The 22,065-nt window shown below is 50.4% G+C and overlaps 1 protein-coding gene across 4 annotated transcripts in view; it reads left to right on the top strand.

Moving 5' to 3' along the window:
• farp1 (FERM, RhoGEF (ARHGEF) and pleckstrin domain protein 1 (chondrocyte-derived)) overlaps positions 1 to 22,065 on the top strand; it is a 372,795-nt gene that overhangs the window by 218,519 nt on the left and 132,211 nt on the right. For 3 of the 4 annotated variants that reach the window (XM_085998433.1, XM_085998432.1, XM_085998434.1), the window contains exons 5-11: positions 1,297 to 1,375; positions 11,353 to 11,450; positions 14,543 to 14,657; positions 17,115 to 17,262; positions 18,038 to 18,133; positions 18,237 to 18,397; positions 19,510 to 19,578. In XM_085998433.1, the coding sequence (XP_085854559.1) occupies positions 1,297 to 1,375; positions 11,353 to 11,450; positions 14,543 to 14,657; positions 17,115 to 17,262; positions 18,038 to 18,133; positions 18,237 to 18,397; positions 19,510 to 19,578 (766 nt within the window). Of the gene's footprint in view, positions 1 to 1,296; positions 1,376 to 11,352; positions 11,451 to 13,258; positions 13,934 to 14,542; positions 14,658 to 17,114; positions 17,263 to 18,037; positions 18,134 to 18,236; positions 18,398 to 19,509; positions 19,579 to 22,065 lie in introns of those variants that run through there. The other variant, XM_085998435.1, reaches the window with a different exon arrangement.

The following is a 22,065-nucleotide window of genomic DNA, read 5'->3' as shown; positions in this document are numbered from 1 at the left end:
GCCGGTTCGCCGCCGTCCCGACCGCAAATTCCGGGCCATTATTAAACATGCACCTTATTTTAGATCGGGTGTCAGCCGTGGCTCAGTGGGTGGCATTCTCACCCCTGAGTCAGAAGGTTGAGAGTTCAAGTCCCACTCCAGTGCAGTACTGAGGGAGCGCCGCACTGTCGGAGGGGCAGTACTGAGGGAGCGCCGCACTGTCGGAAGGGCAGTACTGAGGGAGCGCCGCACTGTCGGAGGGGCAGTACTGAGGGAGCGCCGCACTGTCGGAAGGGCAGTACTGAGGGAGCGCCGCACTGTCGGCGGGGCAGTACTGAGGGAGCGCCGCACTGTCGGAGGGGCAGTACTGAGGGAGCGCCGCACTGTCGGAAGGGCAGTACTGAGGGAGCGCCGCACTGTCGGAGGGGCGGTACTGAGGGAGCGCCGCACTGTCGGAAGGGCAGTACTGAGGGAGCGCCGCACTGTCGGAGGGGCAGTACTGAGGGAGCGCCGCACTGTCGGAGGGGCAGTACTGAGGGAGCGCCGCACTGTCGGAGGGACAGTACTGAGGGAGTGCTGCACTGTCGGAGAGGCAGTACTGAGGGAGCGCTGCACTGTCGGAGGGGCAGTACTGAGGGAGCGCCGCACTGTCGGAGGGGCAGTACTGAGGGAGCGCCGCACTGTCGGAGGGGCAGTACTGAGGGAGCGCCGCACTGTCGGAGGGGCAGTACTGAGGGAGTGCTGCACTGTTGGAGCGGCAGTACTGAGGGAGTGCCGCACTGTCGGAGGGGGCAGTACTGAGGGAGCGCCGCACTGTCGGAGGGGCAGTACTGAGGGAGCACCGCACTGCCCGAGGGGTGCTACTGAGGGAGCACCGCACTGTCGGAGGGTCAGTGCTGAGAGAGCACCGCACTGTCGGAGGGACAGTACTGAGGGAGTGCTGCACTGTCAGAGATGCTGTCTTTCGGAAGAGACGTTAAACCGAGGCTCCCATCTGCTCTCTCAGGTGGACGTAAAAGATCCCACGGCCACTATTTCTAAGAAGAGCAGGGGAGTTCTCCCCGGTGTCCTGGCCAATATTTATCCTTCAATCAACATCATTAAAAAACAGATTATCTGGTCATTATCACATTGCTGTTTGTGGGAGCTTGCTGTGCGCAAATTGGCTCCCGTGTTTCCTACATTACAACAGTGACTACACTTCAAATAGTACTTCATTGGCTGTAAAGCGCTTTGAGACGTCTGGTGGTCATGAAAGGCACTGTAAAAAATGCAAATCTTTCCTTTTTTAACAAAGAATCTAAAATGTTTCCTCAGGGCCGAGGCACGTTGTGATGAGATTCGTTGTGAAGTTCTTCCCGCCTGATCATGCACAGCTGCAAGAAGAGCTGACGAGGTTGGTGCCGTACGTTTTCTCCTCTGAACCTTTGGGGCCGGTGTTTCGCGGCTCTGGTTTCGGCGGGAGTGTGGTGGAAGAGCTGGAAATTAGGCCGAGGCTCGACACGCCGGGCCCTGACCGCGTGCAGGCGTTTCGGGGAGAAGGCAGAGTTGGGAGTGGAGCCGGTGGCCAATGGGGCGGGGACTCCCTGTTTTCTTTAGGCAAGGGTATTGAGGATGACGGAACCAAGGCGGGTAGATGGAGTCGTGACACGGACCAGCCATGATCTCATCGAATGGCAGAACAGGCTCGAGGGGCTGAATGGCCTCCTCCTGTTCCTATGTTCCTTTAAAAAAAAATTTTTTTATGGGATGTGGGCATCGCTGACAAGGCCGGCATTTATTGCCCATCCCTAGTTGCCCTCGAGAAGGTGGTGGTGAGCCGCCGCCTTGAACCGCTGCAGTCCGTGTGGTGAAGGTACTCCCACAGTGCTGTTCGGGAGGGAGTTCCAGGATTTTGACCCAGCGACGATGAAGGAACGGCCAATATATTTCCAAGTCAGGATGGTGTGTGACTTGGAGAGGAACATAGAAACATAGAAGATAGGAGCAGGATTAGGCCATTCGGCCCCTCGAGCCTGTTCCGCCATTTAATGAGATCATGGCTGATCATCCAAATTCAGTACCCTGTCCCTGCCTTCTCCCCATATTCCTTGATCTCTTTAGCCTTAAGAAATATATCTAACTCCTTCTTGAATATATTTAAATAAGTTGGCCACAACTGCCTTGTGTGGTAGAGAATTCCACACGTTCACCACTCTCTGGGTGAAGAAATTCCTTCTCATCTGAGTCCTAAATGACTTACCCCTTATCCATAGACTGTGACCCCTGGTTCGGGACTCCCCTGCCATCGGGAACATCCTTCCTGCATCTAGTCTGTCTAGTCCTGTTAGAATTTTATGTTTCAATGAGATCCCCTCTCATTCTTCTAAACTCTAGCGAGTATAAGCCCAATCGACCCAATCTCTCCTCGTATGTCATTCCTGCCATCCCAGGCATCAGTCTGGTGAATCTTCGCTGCACTCCCTCCATGGCCCTTGGAGGTGGTGGTGTTCCCATGCGCCCGCTGCCCTTGTCTTTCTAGGTGGAAGAGGTCACGGTTTTGGGAGGTGCTTCCTATGTATTGTGGCCATTGGGATAATAGGGGGCGGGAACTCCCTACACTATGAGCATCCATGTGGACCATCCTGATCCATGGATGAGCACAGCCAGCACTCTGCGCTTAAATATTCTCAACCTTAGTTTGTCTCTCCGATCAAGTTGATTTCCAGATTGAGTGAAGCGGTTGAGAAGCTCTGTGATGTGAGCTTTGACCTCCGACCTGCTGTCTCCATTGTCTTGCCGTAAGTAGGTGATAGAATGCACAGTTTGCAGGCGTTCACCGTCCAGGTGTATGTCTTTGTCAGAGTTAACGTTAACCTTGTACTCGGGTGGGAAATTCCATACGCTCAAGGCTTTTCATTCTGGACCTAGAGAAAATATAAGTTTTTTATTAATATATTTATGGCCAGCATTTATTGCCCAGCCCTAATTGCCCTTGAGAAGGTGATGGTGAGCTGCCTTCTTGAACCGCTGCAGTCCGTGTGGTGTGAAGGTCTTATTATAGTTTCTAGCAGCGATTTGATACTGAGTGTCTTGCTGGGCCATTTCAGAGGGCAGTTAAGAGTCAACCACATTGCTGTGGGTCTGGAGTCACATATCGGCCAGACCGGGTAACGACAGCAGATTTCCTTCCCTAAAGGACATTAGTGAACCAGATGGGTTTCTATGATAATCTGGTAGTTTCATGGTCACCATTACTGATGCTAGCTTTTTTATTCCAGATTTATTTAATTAACTGAATATAAATTTAAATTTACATTTGATTTGAACTCATGTCTCCGGATCATTAGCCCAAGTCTCTGGATTAATAGTCCAGTGACATAACCACGATGCTGCGTATCCCTAAGTAAGTTCAGCAATCCCAATTTCCCAACAGGGAGCCACACTCATGGCTGCGTCTAGTGACACCACAAATCCCAGCCAGGATGGAGATGATCGGGTAATTGGGAGTCTTATTTACTCAGCAAGCAACAGAGCTCATGACCGAAACTACAGCAAAGTCTCCCGATAAGAGCAGGATTATTTCTCCAGCAAAATGCAGTGAGTTGAGGATAGTTAAAGAATACAAATTATGCGCGTAAAATCGATCCCAGGCATTTGCAGCAGTGCGTTCTCCAGGCGCGATTGACAGGGGAATTATCCCGTTCTCCATTCTGGCCGGGATTTGCGGTGTCACTTTATCCCAGCTGTTACACGAAGCCCGCTGACGATCAAAATGCTGCCTTACCTGTTGCGCTCACATCGGTTCCCCCGACAAGATCTGTATTATTCTTAACTGAAGTTGTGCTGCTGGGATTTGTTTTCCTGTGATCAGCTGCTGGTGAGGCTTAGGGTTTAGGGCGATAATTCTGGGGCTTTGTCTGCATGAACGAGGCAAGATCCGCTTTGTCACGGGTTTTGACGGTTCTACTGCTTGTGCCAGCGTTTCACCGGCACTGATACAGATCCCTCCTTCTACAGTTCCCTGCTTCTTTCATCGCCTGCTTTTGTCCAACTTTGAATCCGTTTTGAGATCGGACTTTCCCACAGAGAAGGGGAAAAAAACACACTTTTTTTCTTTTCCCTGTCTCAACAAAATCAGCCTTGTAGGATTAGCCTGAACATATCTCTTAACAATATCGTATAAACATTTCAAAGCAGCTTATAGAAACAAATATTATTGCACAGATGTGGCAGGAAATTGTCAATAAGGAGGTACTTGGGGAAACTCCACTGCCGTTTACAGAAAGAAAAGTTAGTTATCCAGCAGATGAGCTGTCACATGGTGCTTTTTGGCTAAACATAGAAACACAGAAGATAGGAGCAGGAGTAGGCCATTTGGCAAGGCGAGCCTGCTCCGCCATTCAATGCGATCATGGCTGATCATCCAAATTCAGTACTGGTCCCTGCTTTCTCCCCATATCCCCTGATCCATTTAGCCTTAAGAAATATATCCAACTCCTTCTTGAATTATATTTAATGTATTGGCCTCTACTGCCTTCTGTGGTAGAGAATTCCACAGGTTCACCACTCTCTGGGTGAAGAAATTCCTCCTCATCTCTGTCCTAAATGGCTTACCCCTTATCCTTAGACTGTGACCCCTGGTTCTGGACTCCCCGACCATCGGGAACATCGTTCCTGCATCTAGTCTGTCCAGTCCTGTCAGAATTTTATAAGTTTCAATGAAACCCCCTCTCATTCTTCCAAACTCCAGCGAGTACAAGCTCAGTCGTCCCAATCTCTCCTCATACGTCATTCCTGCCATCCCAGGTATCAGCCTGGTGAATCTTCGCTGAACTCCTTCCGTGGCAAGAACATCCTTCCTCAGATAAGGCGACCAAAACTGCACACAATACACAAGGTGTGGTCTCACCAAGGCCCTGTACAACTGCAGCAAGACATCCTTGCTCCTGTACTCGAACCCTCTCGCTACGAAGGCCAACATACCATTTGCCTTCTTAACCGCCTGCTGCACCTGCATGCTTACCTTCAGCGACTGGTGCACAAGGACACCCAGGTCTTGTTGCACTTCCCCTTCTCCCAATCTATTGCCATTCAAATAATAATCTGCCTTCCTGTTTAAAGAATTTGATTTCAAATGCAGCTAGTGTTGCCAGCTCTGGTTGAACCTATTCCTGGAGGTATCATCACATGACCTCCTGCCTCCTACTGCCCCCCCCCCCCCCCGCCACATTGGTCGCCCACCTCACCCTGCCCCGCCTTCCCACGGCCAATTGGAAGCGAAAAAACTCAGACCTGACGATTCTCGACTGTCAGTCAAACGGCCTGTTTAGGTCAGCCGTGGCTCAGTGGGTCGCCCTCTCGCCTCTGAGTCAGAAGGTTGTGGGTTCGAGTCCCACTCCTGAGACTCGAGCACAGAAATCTAGGCTGACACTCCCAGTGCAGTGCTGAGGGAGTGCTGCACTGTCGGAGGTGCCGTCTTTCAGATGAGACGTTAAACTGAGGCCCCCTCAGGTGGATGTAAAAGATCCCTTGGCCACTATTTTGAAGAAAAGCAGGGGAGTTATCCCCTGTGTCCTGGCCAATATTTATCCGCCAATCAACATCTAAAGAACAGATCATCTGGTCGTTATCACATTGCTGTTTGTGGGAGCTTGCTGTGCGCAAATTGGCTGCTGCGTTTCCCACATTACAGCAGTGACTCCACTTTCAAAAAAAGTACTTCATTGGCTGTAAAGCACTTTGGGATGTCCGGCGGTCGTGAAAGGCGCTGTAGAAATGCAAGTCTTATCTTTTTCAACATCTCCAGTATTTTTATCTATATATATAAAACGGTCGGTCTGTCTGTCTGTCTGTCTGTCTGTCTGTCTGTCTGGCTATACAATCAAAAGTTATAGAGCGTACCTACACATGTGTTATATCAAAAGAAAGCTTATGATTATCGAAACCTCATAAGCGTATTTACTTTTTGAAATTGTTCAGGCAGTATACAAAAAACCTTGAAAAACCTTCAAAATTCCACTCATTAGCATTGAGTGATGTGAAGGTTGACCAATCCTGTGACGTGCTGCTTGACCAATCCTACAGTTCACTCACCTGATGGTTGACCAATCAGTGCGTCATGGGCGGGTCCTAATCCTCCAGTCTCCCTAAACTTCGCCGCCATTTTTTCCATCCCCACAGGGACAGCAGCACCGAAACAAACCCCCACATTCCGGCTCCCGATCCCGCTCTCGCCCCGCCGGAGCGGCAGGTAAGTTGGGCTCACTCGGGCCGTGCCTCGCAACCGCTCGGCCCGACACACACAGCGGTCGGGGGAGCAGCAGCGGCCGGCCGTCAGCTGTGCGATCCGCGGGGGAGCTCAGCTCGGGTCCGTCTCGGCCCGACAGCTCGGCCGCGCCTCAACCGCTAGGCCCCGCACGGCCGCTATCACGACGGCACCGGGCCTCAGGCGCTAGGCAGGGAGAGGGAGGGAGGGAGAGGACAGCACAGGGAGATGAGGAGAGGGACAGAGAGGGGGTACACACGGGCACGGAGACCGCGCAGCCCAAAATTGCCCTGGCAACGCCGGGCTCCCCTGCTCGTAACTAAGAAAAGGGAAGAAAAATATATTTTTTAATGCCCCTATGATTTTTCTCCCGGGCTTGCACCCAGCAGTGTCCTGGGGATTGGCAATCCTAACTGCAGCCCAAGAGGCAAGAGTTTGATCGATCTCCAGCACTACTACCCTCCACCGTGAGAAAGACCGAATATTCGTATTGCTGGAGAGTCAAAGGCCTAGAAATTCAGTGGGCTGCGCCACCCGTTAGCGCCTTAAGAGGGCGCTAAGTGGGTCGGAAGCCACGGCCACGCCTCCCGCTACATTCAGCGGGACGCTAATGGTGGCGCTAGCCGTTAGCGCTGCGCCGCTACCGATGATGTCATCAGTGTGCGCAGCGACCGGTTCAGGGGGGCCTACCTGCGGCGATAGAGGCGCTAATTAAAGGAGAGGTGCGGGGCGGCCATTTTTGTTGCTGGCCGCCTGCCAGCACCTCTCCGCGCTGTCGTCCCCGGCCTCCTGAGCCCCGCCCCTGCGGAGTGCCGACTGCGTTCCAAGAGCCCGGCACTTCTCCTCGGTGCCGGGCTCTTTTGCCGGCACTCGCGATCCTCGATCACGCTGCACAAGGCCCCTCCCCTTTAAGAAGGGGAGGAAGGCCTGCAGTACCGCAGCACGCCGTGCCGCAGCGTGTGGCACTGCGGCACGTTGCACAGCGATATTCAGTTGCAGCGCCCCAAGAGGGATGCGGGGCGCCTCCAGTAGCACCGCACTTCCCTCTGGGGCGCGCCACCTGAATTTCTGGTGGGCGGTCGCGGCTGCTTCCGGGGCGCTACTTTTAGCGCCCTGGCGAGGCTGGCGCCCCAAACGGGGCTATAGTGAATTTCTAGGCCGAAAGGTTTAAGTTAGGACTATTTTGGAAATGTTTGAAAGGCAGGTCACATTCCCAGCCAATGAATATCGCAGAAATAAGTGGTTGGTTTTAGAATGGTTACAGCACAGAAGGAGGCCCCTCGAGCCCATGCCGGCTCTCTGCAAGAGCACTTCAGCTAGTCCCACTCCCCCGCCCTTCCCCCGGAGCCCTGTGAATATTTTTTCTTTCAGGCACTTATCCAATTCCCTTTCTGAAAGCCGCGATTGAGTCTGCCTCCACTACCCTTGTTTTGTTCCAAAGTTAACATTGGTCTGTGAGCCCAAGGCTAATAGTTTCTCTGTTGAACCACAACAGGCAGAGTTTTGTTTTTAGCCGAGTGCAACTTTTTTTTAAACCTGACCCTAGAGGCGCAACTCCAAAGTGAACATCTCCTGTCATTGAAGTTGCTCCATGGCGGGTCTCTGTGCCACTGGACTGAGCACCTTCACTGCTGGGTATTCTGCAGCAAGTGTCTCACCTCCTGACTCCCCAAAGCCTTTCCACCATCTACAAGGCACAAGTAAGGAGTGTGATGGAATACTCTCCACTTGTCTGGATCAGTTGCAGCTCCAACAACACTCAAGAAGCTCGACACCATCCAGGACAAAGCAGCCCGCTTGATTGGCACCCCATCCACCACCTTAAACATTCACTCCCTCCACCACTGGTGCACCGTGGCTGCAGTGTGTACCATCTATAAGATGCACTGCAGCAACTTGCCAAGGCTTCTTCGGCAGCACCTCCCAAACCCGCGACCTCTTCCACCTAGAAGGACAAGGGCAGCAGGCATACGGGAACACCACCACCTGCAAGATCTCCTCCAAGTCACACACCATCCTGACTTGGAAATATATCAGCTGTTCCTTCATCGTCGCTGGGTCAAAATCCTGGAACTCCCTCCCTAACAGCACTGTGGGAGCACCTTCACCACACGGACTGCAGCGGTTCAAGAAGGCGGCTCACCACCACCTTCTCAAGGGCAACTAGGGATGGGCAATAAATGCTGGGCCTCGCCAGCGATGCCCACATCCCAAGAATGAGTTTTTAAAAAAATGTGTGCGTCCAACACATCATTAGCCAATCGAAGCGGTGGTGTGGAGTCGAGAAATTGGTGGCTAATTCTGAGCCATTGATGAACAGATGCCCTAATTTCTAATGATGGTTTAATGGTCAATACTGCGAATACTTGCTGCTCTGATCTGTCAGCGGTCCCTGCAGTCTGTATTTCTAGCAATGACATTACGTGTGGTGAATACCAGTCGCGGAAAAAAATTCAGAAATAATTTCTAACACATTATTTCTTCATTTTTGCGCTCTTCCAAGATGAGGGACGTTAATGCTGGTGAATGGAACTCTTCCCATTTCAGGCAGCCCGTGTTATCATCAAACACTCCAAGGTTATGTCGAGCACAGCTAGATACAGAATAAAGCTACCTCTACTCTGCTCGAACAACAACAACCACTTGCATTTATATAGCACCTTTAACGCAGTAAAACGTCCCAAGGCTCCTCACAGGAGCGATTATCGGACAAAACTTGACACCGAGTCACACAAGGAGATATTAGGGCAGGTGACCAAAAGAGGTCGGTTTTAAGGAGCATCTTAAAGGAGGAGAGAGAGACGGAGAGGTTTAGGGAGGGAATTCCAGAGCTTAGGGCCTCAGCAGCTGAAGGCACGGCCGCCAATGGTGAAGCGATGAAAATCGGGGATGTACAAGAGGCCAGAATTGGAGGAGCGCAGAGATCTGAGAGGGTTGTGGGCAATGTTCCCTCTAAGCTGCGCAGCTCTCTGCCGGGCCCGCTCAGCCCGAGACCGCCTTTTCCGATGGTAAGTTTCGTGCATGCATGAAACTGTGACGGGGCCACACAACCAATAAAAGACATTAGGGGTAACATTGGTTGTAGGCTGGAGAAGATTACCGAGATAGGGAGGTGGGGGGGGGGGGGGGTGGGGGGGGTGAAGCCATGGAGGGTTTTGAAAACAAGGATGAGAATTTTAAATTCGAGGCGTCGTTTAACCTGGAGCCAATGCAGGTCAGCGAGCACAGGGGTGAACGGGACTGGGTGCGAGTTAGGACACGGGCAGCAGAGTTTTGGATGACCTTAAGTTTATGGAGAGCATTGGAATCCTCAGAAGAGGGCCCCCTACTGCACCAATATGAAATTTGTTCCATTTTCACCCAACCTCTCCAACAGACATTGCCAATTAGTGTGGGCCCATGCCCATTGGGAACTTGATTAAATTCAGACCGGCAACACCTCAAATTCCAAATTCGCATCCTTGTTTTCAAGTCTCTCCATGGCCTTGCCCCTCCCTAATCTCCTCCAGCCCTACAACCCTCCGAGATCTCTGTAACCTCCTCCAATTCTGGCCTCTTGAACATCCCTGATTTTCATCGCTCCGCCATTGGTGGCCGTGCCTTCAGCTGCCTGGGCCCTAAGCTCTGGAATTCCCTCCCTAAACCTCTCCGCCTCTCTACCTCTCTCTTCCTTTAAGACGCTCCTTAAAACCTACCTCTTTGACCATCTGTCCTATTATCTCCTAATGTGGCTCGGTGTCAAATTTTGTCTGATAACGCTCCTGTAAATCTCCTTGGGACGTTGTATTACGTTAAAGGCGCTGTATAAATACAAGATGTTCTTTTCTGGTTAGTAAGGCTCAGTTACACATTGGCTTTACCCAGTGACTCATTGGAGAAGATAGATAACTTGTATTAAATAATGATGATTTACAAAGTTGCTTGAAAATGCTGAGGGGAATTATTCTGGCAGTTCCTGCAGTTAAAAGACCTTACTTAGACTACAGTTGTGATGTGCCTCCCTTTTCATTGAAGTTGACTGTAGGAGCACGGGGGGGGGGGGGGGGGGTTGGCTTTTAATTGGTTTTATAGGGTGTAGTCTTTTGCTAAGAATTCTATCCATTGAAAGTTTATTTCTATCCAACAACAACACGGCAATGCCATTGGGTTGCCAACCCTCCATGAATTAGGGGTTAATCTCCAGGGCAGTGCTGCATTCAACCCAGAAGGAAAATAATAGGGGCATTAATTTTTTAGTTAGCGATTTTAAAAAAAATATTGGAGTTGGGAGGAAATGGCTGTTTGACTGAACCATCCAATCGGATAATGAAGGGTCTGTTCGCTTTCCGATTGGCTGAGGTGAGGGTGGACGTGCCGGGCGACCAATGGTTGGGAGCGGTTGGAAGCAGGTGGTCATGTGATGAAACCTCCAATCAGAGTTGACAACCCCACAGGATCAGGATGAGCAAACGCAGGACTGAGACGCCTAAAGATCCATTCGTAAAGCTGACCGGCAGAATAGCGTCGCAGATATAGTTAAATGAATTTTGTTCTCCTTCGAGCAGAGAAGGTTAAGGAGGAGATTCAATAGAGGCGTTTAAAATCATGAACAGTTTTGTTTGAGTAAAGAAGGAGAAACTGTTTCCACTGGCAGGAGGGTCGGTAACCAGAGGACACAGATTCAAGGGAATTGGCAAAAGAACCAGAGGGGAGATGAGGAGAATGTTTTTTATGCAGCGAGTTGTTGTGATCTGGAACGCGCTGCCTGAAAGGGCGGTGGAAGCAGATTCAATAGTAACTTTCAAAAGTGGAATTGGATGAATACTTGAAAAGGAAAAATTTGCAGGGGCTAAAAAGAAAGACTTGCATTTATATAGCGCCTTTCACGATCACCGGACATCCCAAAGCGCTTTACAGCCAATGAAGTACTTTTTGAAGTGTAGTCACTGTTGTAATGTAGGCTACGGGGAAAGAGCAGGGGGGAGTGGGACCAATTGGAGAGAATCTTTCAAAGAGCCGGCACAGGCTCGATGGGTCGAATGGCCTCCTTCTGTGCTGTACGACTCTGTGCACATAGGCTGTATAATGCATAACCTTTGCTTCATTGTTAGTGAGACGACTGATTTGGATATTTTTGTATTTTGCAGGTACCTCTTTGCCCTGCAGATCAAGCAGGACCTCGCTTCGGGGAGGATGACCTGCAATGATACAAGTGCGGCGCTTCTGGTGTCTCATATCGTCCAGTGTGAGTGCACTTTACGCAGATTCTCTCGTCTGGGTTTCGGGTGGCAGACTGTTTAAAGTCTCCTTCCATTACTTTACCCCGAGGATTTACTTCTGCACGAGTGCAGGACTTCACACGTGTGCATTAGCGGTGACTCGTTATAGTGCCAGAGCGAGGAGTCACGTAGAGCTCACAGCTCAGACACAGGACTTTCGGCCCAACTGGTCTGTGCCCGTGTCCGCTGTGGCTCAGCGGGTAGCACACTCGCCTCTGAGTCCGAAGGTTGTGGGTTCAAGTCCCACTCCAGGGACTTGGGGGGTGATTTTCTGAGGCCTTTGGAGGTGGGAAAGGTCCTTGTTATTTTTCAACCATTTCAGCGTGTTCCACGACCCTCCTAAACCACGCCAGCTAAACCTGGCGGGTTGACAAGTAGGTGGCCTCCTCACAGCTGCAGCTTAAACATTAAATCGGAGATTTCATCAGGGATTAGTTGCAGTTGACAGAACTTTGCTTTAAAAGGTCTTTGAGCACTTTTAGCAGGCCTTCCGAAGTCTGAGGAGCTGTAGCTTGAATCTATCAACTGTGGGACCTCCTTTGAAGACCCTCTCCCTGCTTGCAATGAGCGCTTCCCCAACGGAGGCATCTACAAGCAGCATGGGAACCATTCCTTTTCTTTCACCGTGGACCTCAGATGAGGAGGAGGAGCAGGAGGAGGTCAGAGTGCCAGTGTATTTACCAGCAGCAGTGCCCATCCCGCCCCCAACCCGCCTCCGTGCCATCTTCCCAGGAGGCGGTTAACAAACCCGCGCTGGGTCCCGTCTCCTGGAGGCGGGAAGGGGATTACAGCCACTTAATTGCCTGTTAACAGGCAGTTAAGAGGATTATCCCCATTTTTCCAACAGAGGCGCAGGCTTCCCGATGTCGGGAAACCCCGCCAGGGTCACCGAGGCGAGCAGTGGGTCTGCGGGGGTCAGAGGGGTGCAAAAGTGCGCTGTGGAGGTGAGTGATGGGTGCAAGTGTGGAGAGGTGGATATGTGAGGTGAGTGGAAAGTGATAGAAAATGTTTCCTTACCTTTGTTTCTTCCTGCAGGCTTCAACAGTTGGGGATGCGGAGAGTCTCGCACCTCACCGGCAGAGATGACAGATGGCTGCTGCATTCTCCGATGCAACAACCATCTAATTTCTGCTCACAAAAGCGGTTTGATGAGTCTTGAATACAAGGACTCCTCAAACAACAGAGAAGGTCAGTGTTTGACAGCTTCACAGAGCTGTCCAACGATGACGATTTGGCAGATGGAACATCATTCGCTGATGTTCTCTGTAACCGGCTTCCCTTTAATTGGCCGGCTAAGCCCGCTGGGCGGGCTTAACAAGGTCAATCAAGGGAAAATAGCGTGGGTTGGCCAGAAGTTGATGGAGGCAGGACATCGACCCGACAAGCAGCAGTCCCGCTTCCAACGCACCCCCATTGACAAAATCGCCCCCTCCAGTGCAGTACTGAGGGAGCGCCGCACTGTCAGAGGGGCAGTACTGAGGGAGCGCCGCACTGTCGGAGGGGCAGTACTGAGGGAGCGCCGCACTGTCAGAGGGGCAGTACTGAGGGAGCGCCGCACTGTCGGAGGGGCAGTACTGAGGGAGCGCCGCACTGTCGGAGGGGCAGTACTGAGGGAGCGCCGCACTGTTGGAGGGGCAGTACTGAGGGAGCGCCGCACTGTCGGAGGGGCAGTACTGAGGGAGCGCCGCACTGTCGGAGGGGCAGTACTGAGGGAGCGCCGCACTGTCGGAGGGGCAGTACTGAGGGAGCGCCGCACTGTCGGAGGGGCAGTACTGAGGGAGCGCCGCACTGTCGGAGGTGCCGTCTTTCGGATGAGACGTTAAACCGAGGCCCCGTCTGCCTGCTCAGGTAGACGTAAAAGATCCCACGACATTATTTTGAAGAAGAGCTGGGGGAGTTCTCCCCGGTGTCCTGGGGCCAATATTTATCCCTCAACCAACATCACTATAAGAGATTATCTGGTCATTATCACATTGCTGTTTGTGGGAACTTGCTGTGCGCAAATTGGCTGCTGTGTTTCCCACATTACAACAGCGACTGCACTTCAAAAGTACTTGATTGGCTGTAAAGTGCTTTGCGATGTCCGGTGGTCGTGAAAGGCGCTATAGAAATACAAGTCTTTCTTTTTGTGCTCCACACGAGCCTCCTCCTGCCTTACTTCGTCTAACGCTATCAGCGTATCCTTCTAACCCTTGCTTATACTTACCTCTTTTCTCATTGTCTTCTATTCCTTCTAATTGGGCGGCTCTTTCAAAGAGCCAGCTCAGGCACGATGGGCCGAATGGCCGCCCCCTGTGCTGTAAGATTCTACGAGCTGATCGATCTGACTCTTGTGATTACAACTGCACCAGGCTGTTAACTGAGTTAGTGTGCGGGACAGCGCTCCCAACTTGGACACCGCCAGCAGCAGCAACAACAACAGCAGATGTTGGTGAAGATGACTTTACAAGTTAAGCTGGGTTGGGATTGCGTGAGTCTTGTCTAAATCCACTGCCTGGGTCAAGAGATGGCAGATGATTCAACTAAAAATTGTGGGGGGGGGGCAGAATAATTGCAGGTCCCTGTGCTCGCTGACCTACATTGGCTCCCGGTTAAGCAGCACCTCGATTTCAAAATTCTCATCCTTGTTTTCAAATCCCTCCATGGCCTCGCCCCTCCCTATCTCTGTAATCTCCTCCAGCCCCACAACCCCCCCGAGATCTCTGCGCTCCTCTAATTCTGCCCTCTTGATCCCTGATTATAATCGCTCAACCATTGGTGGCCGTGCCTTCTGTTGCCGAGGCCCTAAGCTCTGGAATTCCCTCCCTAAACCTCTCTGCCTCGCTACCTCTCTCTCCTCCTTTAAGATGCTCCTTAAAACCTGCCTCTTTGACCAAGCTTTTGGTCACCTGCCCTAATTTATCCTTATGTGGATCGGTGTCATTTTTTTGTTTTAAAATACTCCTGGGGACGTTTTACTACGTTAAAGGCGCTATATAAATGCAAGTTGTTGTTTTTGTCTGTGAGAGTGATTTTATGAACTGACTGAGTTAACGACAGCTTCTCTGATTCATTGCAGCGGAAATTGGGGATTATGACGAAGCTGTTATCCGCGAGCATTTAGAGAAAAGCAAGTACCTACCTCGCCAAGAGGCACTGGAGGACAAGATAACCGAGTTTCACCGCAGGCATGTGTAAGTCTTCAAGTAGCTGCTCTCTACGGTATTGTGGTCAGAACACCTTTTCAAATCTCGGTCAAAAAGACTCCCCATTAATTGTGATTTTAACACCCGATTACAGTGGCGGGGAGGGGGAGGAGTTAGAGGCAATGAAAGAGGGAATTGATGGTGATGATTGCAGCTCATTGTGCAATGCGCTTCTCCAATTCTGGCCTCTTGCGCATCCCTGATTTTCATCGCTCCACCATTGGCAGCCGTGCCTTCAGCCTGGAATTCCCTCCTTAAACCTCTCCATCACTCCGCCTCTCCTCCTTTAAGACGATCCTTAAAACCTACCACTTTGACCATGCTTTTGGCCGCCGGTCACTAATGTCTCTTTATGTGGCTCGGTGTCAAATTTTACATCGGCTATGCGGCACAGAAACAGGCCACTCGGCCCAACCAGCCCATGCCGGCGTTTATGCTCCACTCGAGCCTCCTCCCGTCTTTCCTCATCTAACTCTATCAGCGTAACCCTCTATTCCCTTCTCCCTCGTATGCCTGTCCAGCCTCCCCTTAAATGCATCTACACTGTCATAAATCGCAACTTCTACAAGAAGTACTACTGAACTGCCAGCTGAGGGCGCCGCCTGAGGAGTATAAATACTCAGGCATGAGCCCACCTTGGCCAGAGACAGTCTGGAAACAGGAAGCTAGTGACTACTAACTAGACCTCCATGTTTTGTTACAAGTCGATTAAAACCTTGCTTTATGTACAAGCAAGTGCGTAGTGAGTCTTTATTACGTCACTCACTATTCACTATCTTATATTGATGGCCTCTAGTTATGCTCTTCCCCACAAGTCGAAACACTCTCTGTTAGGCCACCCTTCAGCCTTCTCTTGTCTGATGACACTCCTGTGAAGTGCCTTACTATGTTAAAGGTGTTTTATATATATATGCAAGTTGTTGTAAGGGCACAACTCACTTGTTTAAAATTGTGCGATCTGATTGCGCCCAGATTAAGCTTTTAACTTGGCGGAAGCCTGTGGGAACTCCAGGCCTGTATTGCCACCCAGGACACTCAGTCCATGAAACTTGACTCCCCGCTGTAAACACCACAGATCTTCTAGTGAAGAGGATTCAGAATTGGCAAATGAAGTTCAACACAGACAAATGTGAGGTATTACATTTTGGTAGGAAGAATAGGGAGGTCACTTATCACTTGGAGGGTGCGAGTCCAGGTGGGGTAGAGGAACAAAGGGATCTCGGAGTACAAATACACAAATCACTAAAAGTTGCGCCACAGGTTAGCAAGGCTATTAAAAATGCAAACCAAGCACTGGGGTTTATTTCTAGAGGGATAGAATTGAAAAGTGGGGCAGTTATGCTAAACCTGTATTGAACCTTGGTTAGGCCACACTTGGAGTACTGCGTACAGTTCTGGTCACCATATTATAAAAAGGATATAGAGGCACTGGAGAGGGTGCAGAGAAGATTTACAAGGATGATACCAGAAATGCGAGGGTATACCTATCAGGAAAGGATGAACAGGCTGGGTCTCTTTTCTCTTGAAAAAGAAGGCTGAGGGGTGACCTAATAGAGGTCTTTAAAATGATGAAAGGTTTTGATAGAGTGGATACAGAGAGTGTTTCCACTTGTGGGGAAGAGCAAAACTGGAGGCCATCAATATAAGATCGTCACCAAGAAATCCAATAGGGAATTCAGAAGAAACTTCTTTACCCAGAGAGTGGTGAGAATGTGGAACTCGCTACCACAGGGAGTGGTTGAAGCGAATAGTATCGATGCATTTAAGGGGAGGCTGGACAAGCATATGAGGGAGAAGGGAATAGAGGGTTATGCTGACAGATTTAGATGAGGAAAGACGGGAGGAGGCTCGAGTGGAGCATAAACGCCGGCATGGACTGGTTAGGCCGTATGGCCTGTTTCTGTGCCGTATATCCGATGTAATCCTATGAAATGCTCCCAACTTCCAATGGCAAAACCTCTGCCGCCAATCATTGTTCCATCCAATGTGCAAGAGGCCGGAATTGCAGGAGCGCTGAGATCTCGGAGTGTTGTAGGGCTGACCGAAGTATGGGAGGGGGGGCGAGGCCGTGGAGGGATTTGAAGAGGAGGAGGAGGCCACAGCGAGCGCAGGGGGAGGTGAAGGGTTAAACTACATTTACGCCCACCTATCCACGACCTTTTTAAGCTCGTTCCACAGAGTCTTTGTCCTTATTCTGGCGCCAAATTCTGGCCCAATGGGACGGGGAGTTGGGAGTTGGTGAGGCCGGTTACCGTGCGGCGATGTCACGCGCCTCCTGGTGGACAGTCTTTGCATGGCATGGCCGGAGATTGGGGAGCAATTCTGCCGAAGCCAGGAGCAGAATGTGACAGGAAATGCACAAGGAGAATGGAAATTGGCAGAGATTTAAAAATATATATATAACATGTTCTGAAATTGTGTCCTTTTTTTCCTCTCTCCCCAAAGAGGACACACGCCCGCCGCTTCTGACTACCAACTCCTCGAGATCGCCAGGAGATTAGAAATGTACGGAATCCGGCAACATCGCGCGAAAGACAGAGAGGGGACAAAGATCAACCTGTCTGTGTCGCACACAGGGATCATCGTGTTCCAGGTAATGGTCGCCGAACATGGCAGGCGTCCAAGGAGCCACTTCACCGCACTTACACAACACGGCTCAGGCTACTGACTTCTCCTACTTGGAGTTAAACTGACATCCTCGTGTGTTACACAGGATTACATCGGATATACGGCACAGAAACAAACCATTCGGCCCAACCAGTCCATGCTGGCGATTATGCTCCACTCGAGCCTCCTCCCGTCTTTCCTCATCTAACTCTATCAGCGTAACCCTCTATTCCCTTCTCCCTCATATGCTTGTCCAGCCTCCCCTTAAATGCATCGATACTATTCGCCTCAACCACTCCCTGTGGGAGCGAGTTCCACATTCTCACCACTCTCTGGGTAAAGAAGTTTCTTCTGAATTCCCTATTGGATTTCTTGGTGACTATCTTATATTGATGGTCTCTAGTTATGCTCTTCCCCACAAGTGGAAACATTCTCTCTGTATCCACTCTATCAAAACCTTTCATAATTTTAAAGACCTCTATTAGGCCACCCTCAGCCTTTTTTCAAGAGAAAAGAGACCCAGCCTGTTCATCCTTTCCTGATATGTATACCCTCGCATTTCTGGTATCATCCTTGTAAATCTTCTCTGCACCCACTCCAGTGCCTTTATATCCTTTTTATAATATGGCGACCAGAATTGTACGCAGTACTCCAAGTGTGGTCTAACCAAGGTTCGACACAGGTTTAGCATAACTTCCCTACTTTTCAATTCTATCCCTCTAGAAATAAATCTAGTGCTTGGTTTGCTTTCTTTGACACAGGGTAACAACAAGATCAACTCGTTCAACTGGGCCAAGGTTCGCAAGCTGAGTTTTAAGAGGAAACGATTCCTTATTAAATTCCGTCCCGAGATGAACGTAAGTGTGTGCGCCCTCTCTGAAAGGCCCTTGAAGCCGCTTTCTGGCCGCTGCCTGTTCTGCGGTGTGTGTGCAATGACGGGTGTCTCTGTCTGTGTTGCAGTCCTGCCAGGATACCTTGGAGTTTTCCATGGCCAGCCGCGATTCCTGCAAGGCCTTTTGGAAGATATGCGTTGAATACCACGCCTTCTTCCGACTCTTCGAGGAACCCAAGCCGAAACCCAAGCCCATTCTTTTCAGCCGGGGCTCCTCCTTCAGGTTCAGGTAATGGCGTCGTACCTTGCTCCGGGCGCTGAAAGTTAAATCCGCGTGTGTACATTCTCACCAGCACAGATGATACACAAATAAGCGTTTGTTCTTATAAACTGACATTTTATTTCATTGCAAGAGCGGTCCTGTTATTTTTCCAGCTATCTTTTCTCCCTCTCTAACCCTGTGTCACACACACTTTCCCCCCCCCCCCCCCCACCCCCTGAAAGGAAGACTTTGAGGGGCTTAAACCAGCCTCTCCCAGTACTGCTCTGAAACTGGGCACAAGCCAGAAGGAAGTCTCCCCATTGCATTCTCCTCACCTCCCTGTCAGGGAAGTGCCAGTGGAGAGACTGGAGACGCTGGGGTTGTTCTCCTTAGGGCAGAGAAGGTTAAGAGGAGATTGACCAGAATGGTCCCAGGAGATGAGGGACTTCAGTTAATGTGGAGAGACTGGAGAAGCTGGGGTTGTTCTCCTTAGAGCAGAGAAGGTTAAGGGAGGATTTAATCGGGGTGTTCAAAATTATGAAGGGTTTTGATCGAGTAAATAAGGAGAAACTGTTTCCAGTGGCAGGAGGGATAATAACCAGAGGACACAGATTTAAGGAAATTGGCAAAAGAACCAGAGGGGAGATGAGGAGAAATTTCTTTACATCGCAAGTTGTTGTGATCTGGAATGCGCTGCCTGAAAGGGCGGTGGAAGCAGATTCAATAAAAACTTTCAAAAGGGAATTGGATAAATACTTGAAATGGAAAAAAATTTGTAGGGCTGTGGGGAAAGAGCAGGGGGAGTGGGACTAATTGGAGAGCTCTTTCAAAGAGCCGGCACAGGCACGATGGGCCGAATGTCGTCCTCCTGTGCTGTGCGATTCTCCATGTGGGGAACTGGAACTGGTGCCGATTATCATAGAATGTTTACAGCACAGAAGAAGGCCATTCGGCCCGTCGAGCCCGTGCCAGCTCTCCGCTCGTCCCACTCCCCCCTGCCCAGTGATGCCTGGGACAGTTAGGAATTCAGAGCAACTCTCTCACAGGTCCAGCAAACTTGCAACAACAAAAAAAAGCCACACATTCCTGAAGCCTTGCAGGAGATTCAATCTTATAAATGACTTCTTTTTCTGTTGTAGCGGGAGGACTCAGAAGCAACTGCTGGATTATGTTAAAGAAGGAGGATACAAAAAAATACAGTTCGAAAGGTGAATGTGCTTCTTCTCGTACTTGTTCTACCGTTGCCCCTCTCACTGTGTGCCCTACCCTGGCCAAAAAAAAACAGGAAAAGGTCATTAATAGTAGATTTCCAATGTCACTGAAAGCAAGATACTGCTGATGCTGGAAACGTGAAACATAAACCAGAAACTCTCAGCGGGTCAGGCAGCATCTGCGGAGAGAGAAAGAGAAACAGAGGGCTGGATTTTCATTCAGAAGTCGGGAAGGAGGCGGGACTACAACTTTCGGGGGTTGTAGTCCCGCCTCCATCGAGATGCGGCCAATCCACGCGATTTTCACTTGATTGACCTTGTTGAGCCCACCCAGCGGGCTCAGCAGGCCAATTAAGGGCCACCCGGCAACAGGTGACGTCACAGACTGAAATTTCATCTGTCAAGACGTGTTGACAGATGAAATATCAGTGTTTCACAGCTGTTTGAAGCTGTCAAACACTGACAGTCTGACTTCTAACCTGAGTCCTTCTACGCAGACTCAGTTAGAAATCTCACCGGCACTGAAAGCTGAAGGCTGTCACTTTTGACAGATCGCAACCATTCTGCCTTCTGTGCCGGCTGAATGATGGACTCCCGAAACTTAGAGGAAGGAAGGCTGTAAAGGTAAGTACAGGTAATTTAAACCTCTTTACACACTTTAGACACACCAAACACACTTACCTTTGCACTCATGCACCCATCGCTCACCTGAACACCGACATCTCCACCCCTCCAAGTCCTTCAACCCAACGGCCCGACGACTCTAACTTGGCGTGGTTTGGAGCCTTCGGGAATCCCACACGACAACCTTCAAAATAGGGATTAGGCTAAAAACTGCCTGTTAACTATCTGTTAACAGGCAGTTACGTAATTGGCACTAATCCCTTCCCGCCTCGGGTCGGCGGGTCCCAGTGCGGGGCGGGTAACCGCCTCCTTTGAAACTTACATGGAGGCGGGTTTTGGGCGGGATGGTGTCGGGACCCCCGAATTCGACACTTTAACCCCCTGCACGCCTCCAATCCCAACTCCCCGGCAAACTGAAAATCGACCCCAGAGAGTTAAACGTTTCAGTTCGATGAGCTGTCAGCCCAGCTAAACCTGAAGCGTCGGCTTGCCCCCTTCTTTGACTTCCTCCAGGCTGACAGTCATGGAAACATAGAAGATAGGAGCAGGAGTAGGCCATTCGGCCCCTCGAGCCTGCTCCGCCATTCGATGCGATCATGGCTGATCATCCAAACTCAGTACCCTGTCCCTGCTTTCTCCCCATACCCCTTGATCCCCTTAGCCTTAAGAAATATATCCAACTCCTTCTTGAATATATTTAATGAATTGGCCTCAACTGCCTTCTGTGGTAGAGAATTCCACAGGTTCACCACTCTCTGGGTGAAGAAATTCCTCCTCATTTCTGTCCTAAATGGCTTACCCCTTATCCTTAGCCTGTGACCCCTGTTTCTGGACTCCCCTGCCATCGGGAACATCCTTCCTGCATCTAGTCTGTCTAGTCCTGTTAGAATTTTATAAGTTTCAATGAGATCCCCTCTCATTCTTCTAAACTCTAGCGAATATAAGCCTAATCAACCCAATCTCTCTTCATACGTCATTCCTGCCATCCCAGGTATCAGTCTGGTGAATCTTCGCTGCACTCCCTCCATGGCAAGAACATCCTTCCTCAGATAAGGCGACCAAAACTGCACACAATACTCAAGGTGTGGTCTCACCAAGGCCCTGTACAACTACAGCAAGACATCCTTGTTCCTGTACTCAAACCCTCTCGCTACGAAGGCCAACATACCATTTGCCGCCTTAACCGCCTGCTGCAACTGCATGCTTACCTTCAGCGACTGGTGCACAAGAACACCCAGGTCTCGTTGCACTTCCCCTTCTCCCAATCTATTACTGTTCAGATAATAATCTGCCTTCCTGTTTTTGTCACCAAAGTGGATAACCTCGCATTTATCCACATTATACTGCATCTGCCATGCATCTGTCCTCTGAGAACTTTGCGCGCCTCCAATTCTGGCCTCCCCCCCCCCCCACCCCCCCATCCCGTCATCCCACCATTGGCGGCCATGCCTTCAGCTGCCTGGGCCCTAAGCTCTGGAATTCCCTTCCTCAACCTCACCACCTCTCCTCCTTTAAGACCCTCCTTAAAACCGACCTCTGTGACCAAACTTTTGGTCACCTGTCCTAACATCTCCTTATGTGGCTCGGTGTCACATTTTGTCTGATAATCGCTCCTGTGAAGCGCCCTGGGACGTTTTACTACATTGAAGGCGCTATATAAATGAACATAAGAAATAGGAGCAGGGGTCGGCCATTCGTCCCCTCGAACCTGCTCTGCGATTCAATAAGATGATGGCTGATCATCGACCTCAACACCACATTCCCGCCCGATCTCCATATCGCCTGATTCCCCTAGATTCCAAAAATCTATCGATCTCAGCCTTGAATATACTCAAAGACTCAGCATTCACAGCCCCCTGG

This window comes from Somniosus microcephalus, chromosome 10 (assembly GCF_052327205.1).
Source record: "Somniosus microcephalus isolate GS21.2 chromosome 10, FLI_Smic_1.0, whole genome shotgun sequence".
NCBI lineage: Eukaryota > Metazoa > Chordata > Chondrichthyes > Squaliformes > Somniosidae > Somniosus > Somniosus microcephalus.
This window is presented reverse-complemented; position numbering and strand designations above follow the sequence as displayed.